At 35.8% G+C, this 17,685-nt stretch overlaps 1 protein-coding gene across 4 annotated transcripts; it reads left to right on the forward strand.

Annotated features, from left to right (window-relative positions):
- The first annotated feature begins 808 nt into the window (after positions 1-808).
- On the forward strand, positions 809-17,642 carry LOC111789189 (MAP3K epsilon protein kinase 1). 4 transcript variants are annotated; one of them, XM_023669872.2, is made up of 24 exons: positions 810-1,107; positions 1,592-1,726; positions 2,178-2,198; positions 2,470-2,543; positions 2,636-2,726; positions 2,809-2,892; positions 5,501-5,602; positions 5,846-5,977; positions 6,553-6,624; positions 9,269-9,372; positions 9,818-9,932; positions 10,047-10,421; positions 11,254-11,583; positions 11,670-11,714; positions 12,119-12,298; positions 12,390-12,473; positions 13,041-13,132; positions 13,233-13,316; positions 13,943-14,799; positions 15,223-15,611; positions 15,717-15,851; positions 16,206-16,612; positions 16,990-17,104; positions 17,240-17,642. In XM_023669872.2, exons 1-24 carry the CDS (start codon positions 1,048-1,050, stop codon positions 17,414-17,416), a joined length of 4,260 nt encoding a protein of 1,419 aa, XP_023525640.2. In that variant the 5' UTR covers positions 810-1,047; the 3' UTR covers positions 17,417-17,642. The 4 variants fall into 4 exon arrangements, with proteins under 4 accessions (XP_023525642.2, XP_023525640.2, XP_023525643.2 ...); XM_023669874.2 differs by lacking the exon at positions 12,390-12,473 and having other exon boundaries at positions 809-1,107; XM_023669875.2 differs by lacking the exons at positions 810-1,107; positions 1,592-1,726; positions 2,178-2,198; positions 2,470-2,543; positions 2,636-2,726 and having other exon boundaries at positions 2,806-2,892; positions 5,547-5,602.
- Positions 17,643-17,685: the final 43 nt, after the last annotated feature.

The following is a 17,685-nucleotide window of genomic DNA, read 5'->3' on the forward strand; positions in this document are numbered from 1 at the left end:
TATAAAAATGTTTTTAAAAGTTTCTTTTAAAATTTTTTAATAAATAAAAATTATTAATTTAAAAATTATTTTAAAAGAGAAGCCTTTTAAAAATTATACAAAAATGGCCGGAACACTTTGTTGTTACATGTTTTATGTCAATTGAGTAATGCTCGTGTAGACAAATTATGTCTAGATTATTAAAGAAAATTAGCTCAAACCTTGACAATATCTATTTCTTTGATTGTAGCAACTTGAATCACATCTGTAATTTTTTATAAAAATAAAATCATGGTAAACTGTTTTCACTGTGCAATATATATCAAAAGAGGGTTCTATCTCTTCAAATCTACCATAATTCGATGTGAAGTTATTAGACATTGATAATATAGTCGGACTGTGAAATTTGAACTTAATCTTCCAAAATATATTTTTTATTAACATCAGACCGACATAAGTTTTATTATTATTATTTTATTACTACAACAAATGTCGGGTATGAAAATTTGAATATTTCACTTCAATGAAAGTAAGACTATGCTCTTGCTAACAATTCAAGTTAGTTTGATACGACATTATTATCATCATTATCGTTATCTAGAACGTATAATATTAAAATTCAAGAAGAAAAACATGTCGATTTAATCAAATTTTGTCTAATCGACAGTATCGCGAATAATAATGTTGGATAATAATTTATTTAAAAAAATAATAATATCTAGATAGACAGTTTTTAAAATAAATAGAAAAAGATTTATGTAGATAAGAATAATGATTAATGTCGGTAAATTAGGTAAAAAAAAAAAAAAAAAAAATCCATTTTGATATTATGGAGTGCTCTGAGTCAGTTATTATAATTTTATTTATTATTGTCACTTCACCAGCTTCGTTGCGATTTTGCCGCCAGTCGGGGAGATTTGTTTCCGTTGATTGAATCTCCTTCCTTTCTCGTTTTCCGATCGGAAAATTGTTACCCTTCACCATCTCCATCCAATTTCTCAATTTCACTACTTCCCAATGGACCATTTGTAGCCTCTTTCTTCTCCGGCGGAGGCCGATTCGGCTACCATGTCTCGCCAAGTTCCGATCACTGCGTTCCACAAGTCCAAGACGCTTGATAACAAATATGTATGGCTGGGTTTCTGAATTGATAGGGTTTTTTGTTGAAGTTTGTTTGGTTGTTTGGAATTTGTTTGCGCGGAATGTTATCTGGGAGTCGGATGGATGAACCAAATTGTTTTTTCTTTTTTGTCTTCGTAATGTAGGTTGGAATGTAGCTATGAATTGGTTGTTGGTTTGGTTGTGTGTATGTGCCTTCAGGTGGCTTTTGTAGATGATCGGCAAGAAATGAAGTACTTGGAAGCTAGAAAGATTCTGAATTTTTGTAGTCTGTCGCTAAATGAGCTAGAATTTGTTATAATACACTTTGTTCACCTCATTTCTTGCCTCAGTATCTTGCTTCGTGAGTTCAAATTAAACTGTATCCTTTTTTCCTCTTATTACCAGAATATATAATCGATGGTTGGACTTACTACTTTGTTCATGTTGAGAATATCTGAAATTCATAATATGTTCCAGTGGTTAGAGGTTTGAATGTGAATTATTGGCGCAGATGCTGGGAGATGAGATCGGGAAAGGAGCATATGGGCGAGTTTACAAAGGTCTGGATTTGGAGAATGGGGATTTTGTTGCTATTAAACAAGTTTCCTTGGAGAATATTGCTCAAGAGGACCTCAACGTTATCATGGTTCGATCATGTTTCTTTGTTCAATGCTTATTATCCTCCTGAATAAAAAATCTTATGCTGCTAAACGTTGAAACTTAAGTGAAACCGTCGAAGTTCAGTCTTACTACTGTTCTCATGTCTTTGAGGATTCATGTGGTTCATTGAAAATCATAACCCATTGAGTTGGTATCACATTTTCTTTGATTTATAAATATGATTCTTTTTCATGCTTTGATACAAACCAAGTTTGGCGAGTCTAGAAATGACAGTTGTTATTAGAAAATCATTACTTTTTTTTTTTCTTAATTTGTGGCTCGATTATCACATCAGTTGAAATTTTATATAAATTTGGTACTTGGCTTCATTTTCTTTTCTGGCATATTTTCCCTGATTATATATTCAAGTGCTCTCACTGGATATTTTTTCCTTCTCTGCTACTCAAATTGTTGGTGGGTGTAATGATGATTTTCAGCAAGAGATTGACTTACTGAAGGTACCTTTCTCTCCACCAGATTTCCATTTCCATTTGTTGTATTCATTTTGCTTAAATTAAATTACATTGTGTTTATTTTTATCAATGCTTTCCTACATTTGTTTTTTCCTTTTCCACCCGGTCTTTTTATTACTTCGAGGCTATTTGCATTTGTGCTTAAGATGTACTGATCTATGGGTTTACTTGATTTCATGGCACTGAAATCTTTTCTTTTTTTCCTTCCATTTTGAGTTTGTGTCCATTTCTATCTGAGACTGTTCCACTTTTGTAGAATTTGAACCACAAAAACATTGTGAAGTATCTTGGATCTCTGAAAACAAAGTCTCACCTTCACATAATACTCGAGTGAGTAAGCTTGAATTTTTCTTTTACCCAATCTAGGTCAAGGCTTAATTGGGTATTTCACTCAAGTTTTTTTTTTGGGGGGGTGTTTACAGGTATGTGGAAAATGGATCATTTGCCAACATTATCAAGCCAAATAAATTTGGACCTTTTCCAGAATCATTGGTTGCACTTTATATTTCTCAGGTTTTGAAGTTTTCTATCATTGTCCTTTATTCGACTATTTCAGGGGCATGGCTAATATTAGTGGTATACTTCTATGAAGCAGGTTTTGGAAGGCTTGGTTTATCTACATGAGCAGGGTGTAATTCATCGCGATATAAAGGGTGCGAACATTCTGACTACCAAAGAGGCAAGTTTATTCTTACACTTCAGTCATTTTTTTTTAAAAGGCTGGCTTTTGAATTTTTTCTAATTACATTTTTTTAATTAAAAAATTGCTATCTTCTTGCTTTTGTGTGTACAAAGGCTATAGATTGCTCGTTAAAGTGTTTCTTAAACGGGTGATTATTCCAGATACTCTGATCCATGAAATAGCTTGAAGATAAACCGTAACCTTCGTTACTAATTGAGCTAAGTTGGATATTTACTTTAGGACACAGCTAAGTTGGATATTTACTTTAGGACACACTAGGACTGCTAGTTTAAGGTTAGTTATGCATTATACGTTATTTCCACATGGTTGAAATGCGTCTAAGTGTCAATTCAATAATTGAAGGTAGAGGAAACGTGATGGGGGAAGGAAGCATACTACACTGAATTGAAAAACCCCATTGTAGATTAACTAAATCCATTACAGCCAGTTGAAACACTAATATAGTGTTGAAGAACTTTTTTTTCCTAACAAGAAATGAAACTTTTCATTGAAGAAATGAAAAGAGACGAATACTTGATACAAACTCAAAAAAGAAACGAAATAGCAAAACCACATAAAATTAGAAGAACTATAAATGCATTAACAAACTAAACAACTAAACATTTCCCAACGGCTAAATGAGTTACTAACTAAGAAAGTTCAAGTACCAGTAATAGTCATTAAAGAGTGCATCAAATCCTCCATCATTTTTTATTTTTTACGTCTAAGCTGGCTTTTGATAAAGAAACACCACTTTTCAGTAAAAATTTGTTGACATTATAATTACCTAAGCCCTACTTACTTAGAGGGGTATTCCTCTAGGGGGAATAACATTCTAAAGGCTTTTGGGACCCGGTGATTGATAAATTTCTAACCAAGGTGGAAAAGTGAAAACATACCCCACTTTGAAAAGGAGGGAGACTTACTCTCACACTATCCACTCTAAATAGTCTTCCTATTTGTTGAAGGAGTTGTCTTAATTGGAGGAGTATATGTAAATCTTAGCCTTAATTTAAGGAATATTTGTATAATCCCATTAAACAAAAGAACTAGTTACTTCCCTGTTTCTCTGCATTGTTACCTAGTAGGGATTTCTTTTTCTGTATTGTTAACTAGTATCTATGGATTTAGTTAGATTTATTTTTCTTATTTAGTATCTAGGGATTTGGAATTTAGTTAGCTGTATTATAAAAGGTTATTAAAAATGAGCAAGGAAAGAGTTGTTCAAAATATTTCTGGGAAGGGGTGCTTTTAATACGTGCAATTATCTTGTTAAATGGAGCTGGACTTCTCCTCCCCTTCAATATGGGGGGCCCGAAATTGGTTCTTTGAAGCAAAGGAACAATGCCCTCCTTCTTAAATGGTTGTGGAGATTTGTTCAAGAAGAGCAAGCCTTATGGAGGAGGGTGATTGAAAGTATTTATGGTTGGCTTGGATGTTTCTTCCTCCTAAAGGAGCTTCTAAATGAGACCTTGGGTTGAAATTGCGAAAGATTGCCTTCTTTGTGAACTTCACCATTTCAGGTTGAAAAGTAAAGAGAAAATTTACTTCTTTGAAGGATGTTTTACTGATTTATTCCTTATTTCCCAAAAGGAGGAGGCTACTGTGGCTGATTGCTGGAACAAAGATCAAAATGATTGGGATCTTGGTTTAGGGGTATTATGGATAGGGAGTTTGAAAGTTGGCCTGGGCTTATCTCTTAGATTGTCCCAATAAGGCTGGGGGATGGAACTGATAAAGCTTATTGGTATCTTGAAAATTCTGGAGGTTTCTTTACTCGTTCAGCTTTTGTTAAGCTTGTTGAAACTACCCCTAAGATAAAAAAAATCCAATCAGTTGCTTTGGAGGTTGAACATCCATAAGAAGGTTTTTCTCATGGAGTTTGCCCCGGAGAGCTTGAATACTTGAGACAAATTACAAAGAAAGGTTAGTAATTTTAGTCTCTCTCTCGGTCTGTGTTATGCTTTATTAGTTAGAAAAGCTTGGTTCATCTTTTTCTGGAAGCTTCAAGGCTTTTGGTTAAGCAGTTGCTTACCAAATGAGGTGTTGGATTAGTTGTTGGAAGCGGTGAATGGTTTCCGGTTGGGGTCTTAGAGGTAAAGCAAAATTTTGTGGGAGTGTACCACTAGAGTCCTTGTGTGGGAATTATGGAGACAGAAATCGACGAGTCTTCAAAGATAAGTGTTTCTTCTATCTAGCATTTTTGTAGTAATGTACAAAATACTTCTTCTTTGGGGAGTCTTAGACGGAAGGATTTTTTTTTTTTCAAATTATAGCCTAGCTCATTTATCATTTATTGTTGGGAGGCTATGCTTGTAGTTGTTCGGTGGGGAGAGGTTCCTCAACCCTCTGCCCATAGGCTATGCCCTCTTTTGTGATTAACTCTGTTCCTTATCAAATAAACAAATAAGTACAAATAAAGATCGTTGGAGTCTAGAATCCATTCTTTAGTAAACCTAACTTGCATTTGTTAGTACTTAACTCACCACTTCCCCACCGACCAATTAAAATTCGCACTATTTATGTTGTGTGTTTTGACCCATGTCTGTGCTTCTATGCTCTTTTGTGGTTGTATTAAATGTGAAAGGTTATTTGCTTAATTCAGGGTCTTGTGAAACTTGCTGATTTTGGTGTTGCGACAAAATTAACAGAGGCTGATGTTAATACGCATTCAGTTGTTGGAACACCTTACTGGATGGCTCCTGAGGTATGAACTGATATCTACATGGTGAGATTTCATTTTCATTTTTGTATATAGAGTTTTTAGGTTTTTTTACTCTGCTCGAAAATTTTGAAATTTGATTTGAACAGCCAACACAATAGTGACAAGTTCCTAAATAGCTTCAATCTTTGCTTTCGTGGACTGAGCTTGAGATTTTGTTTCAACTTTTCTTTGATTCTTCTAAAAAAAAAATTACTTGGCGACCTTTTGATGTAATTTTCGTTATAGGTAATTGAAATGTCAGGAGTTTGTGCTGCTTCCGACATTTGGAGTGTTGGATGTACTGTGATTGAATTGCTTACATGCGTACCTCCATATTATGATCTACAACCTATGCCCGCTCTTTTTCGCATTGTTCAGGTATAACAACTTGTTTATATGCTATTGTATTCTTCTATTGTTCAATGAAATTTCATTTTCTTACCAAAAGAAAACAAGAGAGCTAATTTCAAGTTGAAATCTAGTCCATTCGTGGATTTCATCACCTGTCAGATTCCAGATTCCTTTCAGGAGGATGTTGGCATGAATGTCAAGGCACCCCTCACCCCTCCCCCCCAAAAAAGGAAAAAGATAGTAACCTGTTATATTCTTTTGTCTGATGTTTATTGAAACGACTTCATTTACAAGACTTAATGTGCGACGCAAATTGAAAAGGGTTTTTGTCAGGTTCTTTGGAGTTCAGCTTTCTTATCCTTGTTTTTCATTATTATTATTATCTTCTTCGCTGTTGACTTGTTTGTTACTTTTCAATTATAAATGAAAATTTTGTTTGATGTTTAAAAAATAAACCAGCTCTAGGTGGGGAATTGTTTGTTGAGAAGCCATGTCTATTTTTTTGTTCGTGATGTAAACATTTATTAATTGTTTATTTCGACACTGACCTTGCTGATAACTCTTCTCCTTCTGTTGTCATTGTACTATTCACCAATATTCAGGACAAGCATCCTCCAATTCCGGATAGCCTATCACCAGACATCACTGATTTTTTACGGCAGTGCTTTAAGAAGGTTTGCCAGGATTTCTATGATTGAATGAATTAAGTTACATGCTTGAACATCTGCTTTCTGGTGATTCTTCACAATTTTTTCTGCCTCCGAACAAAAAAAAGAAGGCTGTTTTTTTCCTTCATACATCTTTTAAAATTTTATTTGTGGGTTTATGGAAGTCTAGAGGTGTGTGAAAAGGCTAAAAATATGATATTGTGGGTTTTTTAACTTCCAACCGTCGGTAACTTGAGCATAGCTCAACTGGCATCAAAAGGTTAGAGGTTCAAATCCCCCATCCCGCCTATTGTTGAAAAAAAAAACAAAAAAACAACTGTCTATTGAGTATGACAAATGGTGTTTACTATACACTTCAAGCATGTGATAGCCATATGAAGTATCCTCTACTTTCGAGAAACAAAACTAAAAGAACTTATATTTTAGACCTGAGGTTATTAAAATTGAAAGTGAAATATCAACTGTTATGAATTCCATCCCTTTCAATTGACCAAAGATCACGTGCTTTTGGATACCATCTAAGAAGCATGTATGACCAGAAAATTGAAAGTGACTGTCTCGTGTCGGACATGGTTACATTTGAACACATATTTGGTATGTGTTTAACATGCGAAAATCAGTGTCCAATACCTACGGAAAAGCGGGCTAATCCAACTCTTCTTAATGGCTGCCATCTTCCTTGTCGCCGTCCTTTGGCTTGGCCTGTGAACCATTTCTAGTACTTGCTTGGCTCAGCTAACCTGGTCACTACTTCATCTCCTATTACGAACCCTTCTTTTTTGAGATGGAATGATCGTCACGCTTTTTGATTCACGATTTGATGTTATGGATTCCCCGTAGATTCTTCCCCTCGTTCTCACAAGTGCTCTCTGAACCGTGCAATAAGGTCACCCATAACACGGCTCTCCCACTTAAGTTACCTTAGCCCAAAGGGGAGTTGTTTTTTATGGAGTATACATGGATAAGAGGGGGTACTTTTTTGATGGAGTATACATGGATAAGAGGGGGTACTTTTTTGATGGAGTATACATGGATAATAGGGGGTACTTTTTTGGCAGTCAAGCTCACGTTGTCGACACCTCTTGTTATTTTATTATTATTTTGTTAATATTGGACACACCATGTGCACTTGCCTATTCTTCTGGACAGGCCACAGACATGAACACCCAAAAAATATATCCAGCCCCTACCCTGAAAATAACCCCAACTTGAAAGAAGAAAGCTTACAAAAAGAAAAATGAAATCATTTTTTTTGCCCTGCAGTCAACCCTTGAACCAAAAAGAGAACCCATTTTTTATGCTCCAAAATATCTCCGAGGGAGAAAGGAAGTACTAATCAGGAGAAAAAGAGAGATTAACTGTCTGATTTCTTTATAAGAAGCAGCGTCTGTGTGCGTCGTACAATAAGGAAACAAATAGGGGAAGAGACCCTTGAAAGGCTGGGAACTCGCTGCTTTGTAAAAAAGGAGTTGTCGATTTCAAAAACACTCAGAGTTGTGCTTGGTAGAGGATAGTGTACAGCGACAGGTGCTTCCACTTTTTTTTCTCAATTGTTTTTCTAATTTTTTATGGCATAGTTGACTCACATTTAATATAATTTTTTCATAAGACACAATTTAATCGGGGCATTCGTTTATAAAAGGAGGAGAGAAATCCTCAACCAAAGAAGTTACAATAAACATCAACGATTGGATTTGAAGTATTGAAAAAAGGTAACATATACACATATTTGAAAAATAGATTTAAATAATGTGTGTCCCCAACGTTTTCGTGTCCTACTTTTTTAGAAATTGTCGTGTTGTCGTGTTGTCATGTTGTCGTATCTGTCTCCCGTGTCTGTGTCCGTGCCTCTTAGGATAGCATCTCGTTAACTTTCATCTTTATTTACTAAAGGATTGTTCTTTATGGAAAAGAAAAAATAGTAATAATAATAAATGAGTTGAAGTTGCATCCCAACGGATATGCCACAAACTGGCTTGCATCCCACTTGTCATGTTGTTTCTCATCTAATGAGGTCAAGGGAAGTAGCGAAGCATTTATCCCCAAGAAAAAGAATACTTCCGTTGGAATCAAGTTAACTCCAATATCATACGGACTGAATGATAATCCTGGTGTTGCTGGCGTAGAATACATATGCAAAGCGCATATGAGTTCCTATTTTTCTGTATAGTGATGACTCGTTAAAGCCAGATGAATGCTCATCCCTATGAACTAAAGTTTCGTCTTTATTGTAAAATAAGTTTGGCATCTCTCCTCCCAGCTTTAAAACATCCTGGTGGGATGACTTCTGAGGGGATGGGTTACTCAAATGCACTAATCTCACCACTAGTAATTGGGGGAATGAATCGTCAGTGCATGTGGACTCCTTCAGAGACAAACGCAGATAAGAAGCATCCTTTGAGGACAAGCAAGCTGAATCTTTTTAAACAAATATATACAATAAAAAACATTCTTTTTAAAAAGTTTATCAATTTTTACCAAGCTTCGTAATTGTGGATATTTTACAAGTGATTTGTTGCACTTTCTCACTTTAATTTCAAGGGTTGGCATTATACTTGCCTGTGGTATCTTCTTTGAAATGTGAAGGAAGCACGTCTCTTTGTTTGTCTATTTTGTAGTGGATGAATAATTTGACGTCATCTTTGTGCAGGATGCTAGGCAAAGGCCTGATGCGAAAACTTTGCTTTCTCATCCTTGGGTACAAAATTGTCGACGGGCTTTGCATTCTTCTCTTCGTCATAGCGGCACGTTGAGGTAGCAATTAGCTTTTAAAATATATATATAATTTAAAATTTTAGGAAATGAAAGACAACTTCTGTTATCAATTTATTGGGTATATTGAGTCAGAAACTAATAGTAATAGTTTTAGTTTGAAATAAACTAGACTTTTAAAACATTCAGATGCTCGATTTTCATTCCATTTTTGTGCCCTCATGTCCCATAAATTTTCTTTTGCCTTTTTTGTATTTGTGTGTGCGTGTGTATGGCATTTAGGCTAGGTCATAGGCCACATCCCTGGGAGAGCCAGGTATGACATCCCCAATCCAGATTTGCGTATTTTGAGACAAGATCTTGACTTACAAGTTTCACACTAGAATTAATCTTCAGAGATCTGTTTTGCATAAAATTTATGCAGAAAAAGATAATGTATTCTTCACTCTGTGGCTATTCAAAATTTGATTAGTATTCCTTATGACAGAAACACTCAACTAGATGGATCACCAGGAGCAGAAATTTCTAATGGAGACGATCAAAACTCTTGTGAAAGTCCTTCAGCGGAGAAAAATGAAATTGCTGGTTCTGATTTTAAAGCTGTGAGAGTTGTGATTCAAGAGTTACTTTGTTTATGAATTCAACAACTATTTCTTCTTCAAAGTTGCTTTTGAACTTTTGCATCTCTAGGGTAAGTTGGGTTGTCATTATTACAGGATTCAAGGAAGGAGTTGGCATCAGATGTTGCCACTGATACGAGCAAGTCCCAAAAACATTTTGCTTCAGGCCATTTTGATGAGGAAGGAGAAGGCATAGAAGAAGATACTCCATTGGATCAAGTTCCAACCTTATCTATTCGTGATAATTTATCTCTTCTAACTGGTTCAGGCAGACTTGCAACCTCTGAGCCGACTGAGTCTCATGAATCTCATGGTAGAGCCCATGATGAAGTGATAATGAATGGAGGAGTGCCATCGGCAGAACTAAGAAAAGTTGCGTCTAGGAAACATGGAGAGAAAGAAACTTCTACAACATCTGGAAATAGCTCGTTTGGTTTTGGACCTGAAGGTCATGATAATTGTTTTCAAAAGGTGTCGTTGTTGATTTCTTACTTTTGTTAGTCATAAAAAGATAATTTGCATCTATGTTACTTGAACATTTCTTCATGATCCGTTGTTCAAGTTACTTTTGCCTGTTTTATTATGAGATACCCAGTTCTATCTGAAAATTATTTCTGTAATTCCACCGCGGCCACTTCCTATTTTCAACCTCTTGCTAGTAATGGTTTCTTTTCTAACCACTGTCGCATAATATAGCTATCTCAGATAATAACATCCCGTTTGGTTGACTTCGTTTCTTTTCTTTTAGGTTTTTTCTCCCTTTATATTTTTACTTTCTTGATATCTCAAGGTAGATATGCAGTTTGCTGAATCTACTATATTATTGATTATAGGAAGAGCATGTGTCCTGCCCTCTTCATATTCCTATTTATGCGTCAAATATGTCAACTTTAGGGTTTGAGTCATAATATAGGAGATATAGCTCTTTCTGTATTCCTTTGGCTTTTAGAAATTCCTGCAAGCATGGTTTTTAAGGCATAGAAAAGGTTCTTTGGAATTGCTCCATTCGAGCTCTTCTTGGGTTTATATGGATAGAGAGAAATCCAAGGATTTTTTAGATAGGTTTGGTTTGCTGAATTCTTCTTTTTTTTGGTAATTTTGCGGGCGGGGTTTCCTCAAACCCTGGTCCATATGCTGTACTTCCCTTTTATCATATGCTTCTCTAGAACTGAATTTTTGTGATTAATTTGAATTTTGGTTGGTTCTAGATTAGAATCTGTCATTTATGAATTTTGAGATCTAAATTACTTTTGCAACCCCCCTAAAGGAACTTATGGATTGGTGCAATTATCATTTTTTGAAGGTTTCAAAGATGTCAATTGCTTCGGGAGGAAATGAGCTGAGTAAATTTAGCGACACTCCTGGAGATGCTTCCTTGGATGATTTATTTCAACCTTTAGATAAGCTCCCCGCTGATCGATCTGCTGAAGCATCAACATCATTATCTACCCCACAATCAAACATAGGTAATGTGCCAGTAAATAATGTTGGGAAAAATGACCTGGCCACAAAGTTGAGGGCTACGATTGCTCAGAAACAAATGGAAAATGAAATGGGACAAGTAAATGGTGGCGATGACCTGCTTCGACTAGTAATGGGTGTTTTAAATGATGATGTTGATATTGATGGTTTGGTATGTATGTCGTATACTAGTATAGTTTGTATTTCAATACTCTTAATTTCCTCCACAACTGATAGCCTCGTGATTCTTTTAATCAGGTTTTTGATGAGAAGTTGCCCGGAGAAAACCTTTATCCTTTGCCGGTACTCAGTTCTTTCGACTCTAGTACTTTATTAATCTTATGAATGTAATCTTAAAATTCACCTTTCAGTTATCTTTTTTTTTTTTTTTTCTCCTTTTTGTATGACTATGTTTATTCCTAATGAAAGTAAGTGCATATCTTGTATAATATTTTGGAAAATACTTGGTTGCATACGGGTGTATAGGAATTTCTACACACCACTATTAAAGATTTTACAACTAAAAGAGAGAGTAAAAGTTCTAATTTTTCATTTTCCACATTTTTCTCTCTTAGTTATCAAAGGTGGTGTATAGGAAGATGCCTATACACTGATATGCAGCCAAGTGTTGTTCTAATTTTTTTTAATGTGAACCTGAATGGAATTATTATATTCCGGTTCTTATCTTTCTTTTTGTCTGTTGGAAGGCTGTTGAATTCGGCAGATTAGTTGGGTCGTTGAGACCTGATGAACCTGAAGACGTAATTGTATCTGCCTGTCACAAATTGATTGCCATCTTCCATCATAGACCTGAGCAGAAAATTGTTTATGTTACACAGCATGGTCTACTCCCATTGACGGAGTTGCTTGAAGTTCCTAAAACTCGTGTATGTTTTTTATATTTACCATATTTATCTCATTGGTTTTTTGTTGTCTTATTCCCACTTTATAGAACTTGCCTATTTCCCGGTGTTACAGATTACATGTTCAGTGCTCCAGCTTATAAATCAGATAGTTAAGGATAACGATGACTTCCAAGAAAATGCTTGTCTTGTTGGTCTAGTAAGTAACTATTGAATAATGTTTCCATCTTGCATTGTTCATCAGGTAAACTAAACTACTAATTTCTTCAATTGGTTTAAAATTGTTTTTGCATTTATGTTCCTTTTTGCAACTTTACGTATATCTATTTTGAACTTGAATGCTTAATATAGCTTGAGTGCTGGAGTTAGGTAGTTCAATTTGTGTGCGCTTGAATATTCTGTTAAGAATGAAGTTTCTATTCTTGGATCAAGAATATGTGGCTGCCTATCTGATGGCGATTGTTAGTTTTTTTATTGTACTCACTGTTTCTATTGTATGTAAAATAGATTAGTTGTTGATAGGGTTTTCTTGTAATTAACCGAGTAGGGGTGCTATATTCATTTTTTAGTTCATTAAAGTAAATAAAAAAAAATCTGTAAATTTTCGTATTGTTTTCTTCAAGATGTATCACACTATGATCTATCATAATCAGATGTATCATTTAGCCTCCCAAGTAGTTTATTAGTCTATTCCTCCCGCCTCTGATTTATCTTTTGGAGTAGTGAATGAACTTCAATATTGGTCATTTTAATATGTAACTATCAGATTCCTCTGGTAATGGGATTTGCGGTTCCTGACCGGCCCCGAGAAGTTCGTATGGAAGCAGCTTATTTCTTTCAGCAGCTTTGTCAATCAAGGTTTGAAGTTTCAACTTCGTTGTATCATAATGATCCTGCAAGGATTTGTTTCTTGGAAAAGAAATCTCCTCTCACTATGGCTTTGTTAAAAAAAATTCAGCTCTTTGACACTGCAAATGTTCGTTGCATGCCGTGGAATACCTGTATTAGTAAGCTTTTTAGAGGCTGATTATGCAAAGTACAGGTATGTAAATATCATTTTGCAACAGTGGAGCATTTATAGTAATTATAGGCATATACCTTCTCAAAGAAAAAAAATTAATTATAGGCATAGGCCGGGTCTCACGAGTGGTTGGGGTTTTTTGGCAGTTTTGGGTGTTGATGTATTTGAGAGCTTAATACAATAAATTAAAAATGGAGAAGAGTTTTACATAATCTATGCATATTAATGTTCAACCTTGATACTTTCGCTGCGAAATAAGTACTTACTTCCATGAGATGAAAATCGAACTTAGGATAAAGAAGTCAAACCCATAACATAAAATAAAAATGCTTATCTGGAGCTGATATTTATCCAATTAGTCTTAACAGTGAAGTGTTTCATTCTAAATCCTTATGGTGCTACGATAATATTTTCGTGAGTTACTGAGTTAAAATTGAAACAATTGAGATCTACTACGCATATTTGCATTATTCACCGTTGGTTCAGTTTCAGTTTTGATGTTTATTCTTTTATCAATTGCTCATTTAGTATTTTAGCTTTGTTGGTTTTTTGGATTAAAAAATCCATTTTCATCTGATGTGTGTGCTGATCCTTTATTTGGTTTTTCGTTAAATACCGTTTCAAACTCGTAAATATTGTTTTTTCAGGGAAATGGTTCACCTAGCTATTGATGGAATGTGGCAGATCTTTAAGCTCCAGCGTTCCACTCTTCGAAATAGTTTCTGTCGTATATCAGCAAAAAGTGGAATTCTGCTTAGGCTTATTAACACCCTCTACAGCTTAAATGAGGCAACTCGCTTAGCTTCTATAACAGTGGGGGCTGGAAATCCATTTGATGGTTTTCAACGGTCACGATCAGGTCAACTAGATTCTAGCCACTGTATATTCAGTCAGTATGAGGCCTCATTTCCTGTGCCTGATCAGCCTGATCTTTTGAAGGTCAGGCATGGAATAGTTGATCCTCACCTGTCTGCTGGAACACCAGAACCTTCAAGGGCTTCATCTTCACATTCTCAAAGATCAGATGCGAATCAATCTGATCACCGACACTTTTCCACAGATGCTGGTAGGCTGTCTAGCAATGCCACAAATGAAGCGTTGGGGACTTCTAAATCACCGGAGCTAGCATCTTTAGAAAAAGTTGTAAATTTAGCAACCAAGGAACCGTCGGGCTTTGTTTCTAAAGAACATGAAAATGTAGATAGATGGAGAATTGAGCAGATGGTCAATTCAAACAGGACTTCCACAGATAGACCTCCAAAATTTCTGGAACCTGCATCTAATGGATTTCCTACAGCCTCGATGGTTACGCCGCAAGAGCAAGTTCGGCCCCTTCTAAGTCTATTGGACAAAGAACCCCCTTCTCGACACTTGTCTGGTCAGCTTGAGTACATGCACCACCTTTCTGGATTGGAGAGACATGAAACTATAATGCCTCTATTGCATGCATCAAATGAAAAGAAGATGAATGGGGAGCTTGATTTCTTAATGGCAGAATTCGCTGGTGAGTATCTCTGTTTGTGAACCTGTCTTTTTTCTTCCTTCTAACAATCAATTATGTGTATAATAGAGGGGTATTTTCAAACTACCTTATTATTGGATTTCCTATTACCCATAGATATAGAGATTAAACTTAGGTGAACTACAAAGACTAGGGACAGACTAGGGACAAGCCTACTTGGGCATCTTAACAATTTGTGGGGAGTTTTTTCTTGTATGCTCTCTGAAAGTTAAACGGTCATGAGGACCAATAAAATGTTATAGGGCTAGTGATTAATAAATATTTTGAAGCTTTCTTAGACAACTCTTAGGTATTGGAATTTAACTTTGATCAATCTTGGTGCTGCACATTTCCATTCTCGAGATAATATTTTAAGAAGCTTGAGAATATCTTTCAAAGAACCTAATTTAAAATTTTCATCCCCAGAGGTTTCTCAACGTGGAAAAGAAAATGGAAATCTTGACCCCACTTCTAAGGTTTCCCTTAAAACGGTGGGAAAGAAGGTAGAACCCCTGGTGTCCAATGAGGGAGCTCCATCCACATCTGGAATTGCTTCACAGACAGCATCTGGGGTGCTTTCAGGTTCGGGCGTATTAAATGCTATACCGGGGAGTTCAACATCCTCTGGACTTCTCTCGCACATGGTTTCAACTATGAACGCTGATGTTGCAAGGGAATACCTAGCGAAGGTGTCTGATCTTCTGCTTGAGTTTGCTCAGGCAGATACAACTGTGAAGTCATATATGTGCAGCCATAGCTTGCTCAATCGCCTTTTCCAGATGTTCAATAGGGTAGAGCCCTCAATTCTCTTGAAGGTACGTGAGAATGCATCTTTGTATTCATTCATTGGTCTGGCTATTTTGAACCAGTTCGTTTCTCCTTTCTACTAACTGTGTTCCCATTTATTTTTCATGACGTAGATATTGAAGTGTATAAATCATCTATCAACAGATCCAAACTGCTTAGAAAATCTTCAGCGAGCAGATGCAATTAAATATTTGATTCCAAACCTTGAACTCAAAGAAGGGTCTCTAGTATCGCAAATACATACTGAGGTGTGCTTATTTTTCCCTCATTGTTTAGATAATCTACGTTGTATTAATGCATTTTTTTTTTTTCTAGATAAGAAAAAATTTCAAAGAATGAACAGTATGACGAAACTATATAACCTCAAATAAGATCATATTCATGACATACATCTGAAATGAGCAATTTTTTAGGTACTTATTAACTAAAACCAGACAGAAAACCTTTTGTTTATTGTTTCCCCTGCCAGTTCATGACAACATTTTCTTCAAGAACACATACTTGTGTTATTTTAACTTACAACTCTTAGTTTGTATAAGTTTCGTGCTGCATTTTGTATTCTTCTGTGTCTGGTTTTACTACCTTACTTGTATTCTCTGTAGGTCCTCAGCACACTATTCAATTTGTGCAAGATAAATAAGAGGAGGCAAGAATGTGCAATTGAAAATGGAATTATTCCACACTTGATGCATTTTATTATGTCAGACTCTCCTCTTAAAAAAGATGCATTGCCTCTACTGTGCGATATGGCCCATGCATCTCGTAATTCTAGGGAGCAGTTAAGAGCCCACGGTGGCTTAGATGTATATTTAAGCCTACTTGAGGATGAGATTTGGTCTGTCACGGCATTGGATTCTATTGCTGTGTGCTTAGCTCATGACAATGACAACCGAAAAGTTGAACAGGCTTTGCTGAAGAAGGAAGCAATTAAAAAATTGGTGAAGTTTTTCCAGTGCTGTCCGGAACAACATTTTGTGCATATATTGGAGCCGTTCTTGAAAATCATCACGTATGTGCCTTTATCTATCTGGTTAATTATACCCCACATTCAAATGTCCTGTCTGAGAGTTTGTTCTGTTTTTCTTTCTTTGTCATCTCTTAGCTTCTCAAGTTTTCTTATTAATCTTATGACCCTAGCATTCTCCATTCTTCCCCGTTCAAACTAATTATTCAAGCGTTCTCTTGATTTTTTGGGCTATTTCTTAAAGTATGGAGTCAAATGCTAAAAAATTCATTTCTGATAGATAATGATACCAATATAATGTAGCGGCCGTAAATAACTTCTTTAGAGTTAAAAGCATAGTTTTTTACTTCTCTCATGCATCCAACCATATAAAATCATCCCAGCCCCTTGAATATTAGCTGAACATGTACTTCTAATTGCAGAAAATCTTCCCGAATCAATACAACACTGGCTGTCAATGGATTGACCCCATTGCTTATAGCAAGGCTGGACCATCAGGATGCGATTGCTCGGCTTAATCTACTCAAACTGATCAAGGTAAGAGATCTTCGTGTCCAGACTGAACATTTGATGTGCCTTTCTAAGGATTCCGTTACAAATTAATATCGAATATCTGTCGATGATAATCTTATGCTTGATTCGAGTTCTGAATGTCCAATGTTCGTCTGGCAGGCTGTGTATGAGCATCATCCACGACCAAAGCAATTGATTGTGGAAAATGATTTACCTCATAAACTTCAGAATTTGATTGAGGAACGCAGAGATGGACAACGGTCTGGTGGTCAGGTATTGGTGAAACAAATGGCCACATCTCTGCTAAAAGCACTTCACATCAATACAGTTTTGTAAAAGCTTAGCATTTAGGATCCCCATTATGCATGTTATCATATGTATCATTTTTGTTGGCAACCTTTCAAATACTGATGCCAGAATCATGGGTGTAGTATACAAGTGCGTTCTTTGTTTTGATACTAAATGTCATCGTTGTACGATGATTATTATATATACATATACACATATACATATACGTGAAACATATTGTTTGAACATGTATGTCAGAAGTGTTCTTTTTGTACTTCTCATGTATTCCAACAACATTTGTTTCAACCTTCTCTACT

The sequence above is a fragment of the Cucurbita pepo genome, chromosome 2 (assembly GCF_057944985.1).
Source record: "Cucurbita pepo subsp. pepo isolate OVF chromosome 2, ASM5794498v1, whole genome shotgun sequence".
NCBI classification, from domain to species: Eukaryota; Viridiplantae; Streptophyta; class Magnoliopsida; order Cucurbitales; family Cucurbitaceae; genus Cucurbita; species Cucurbita pepo.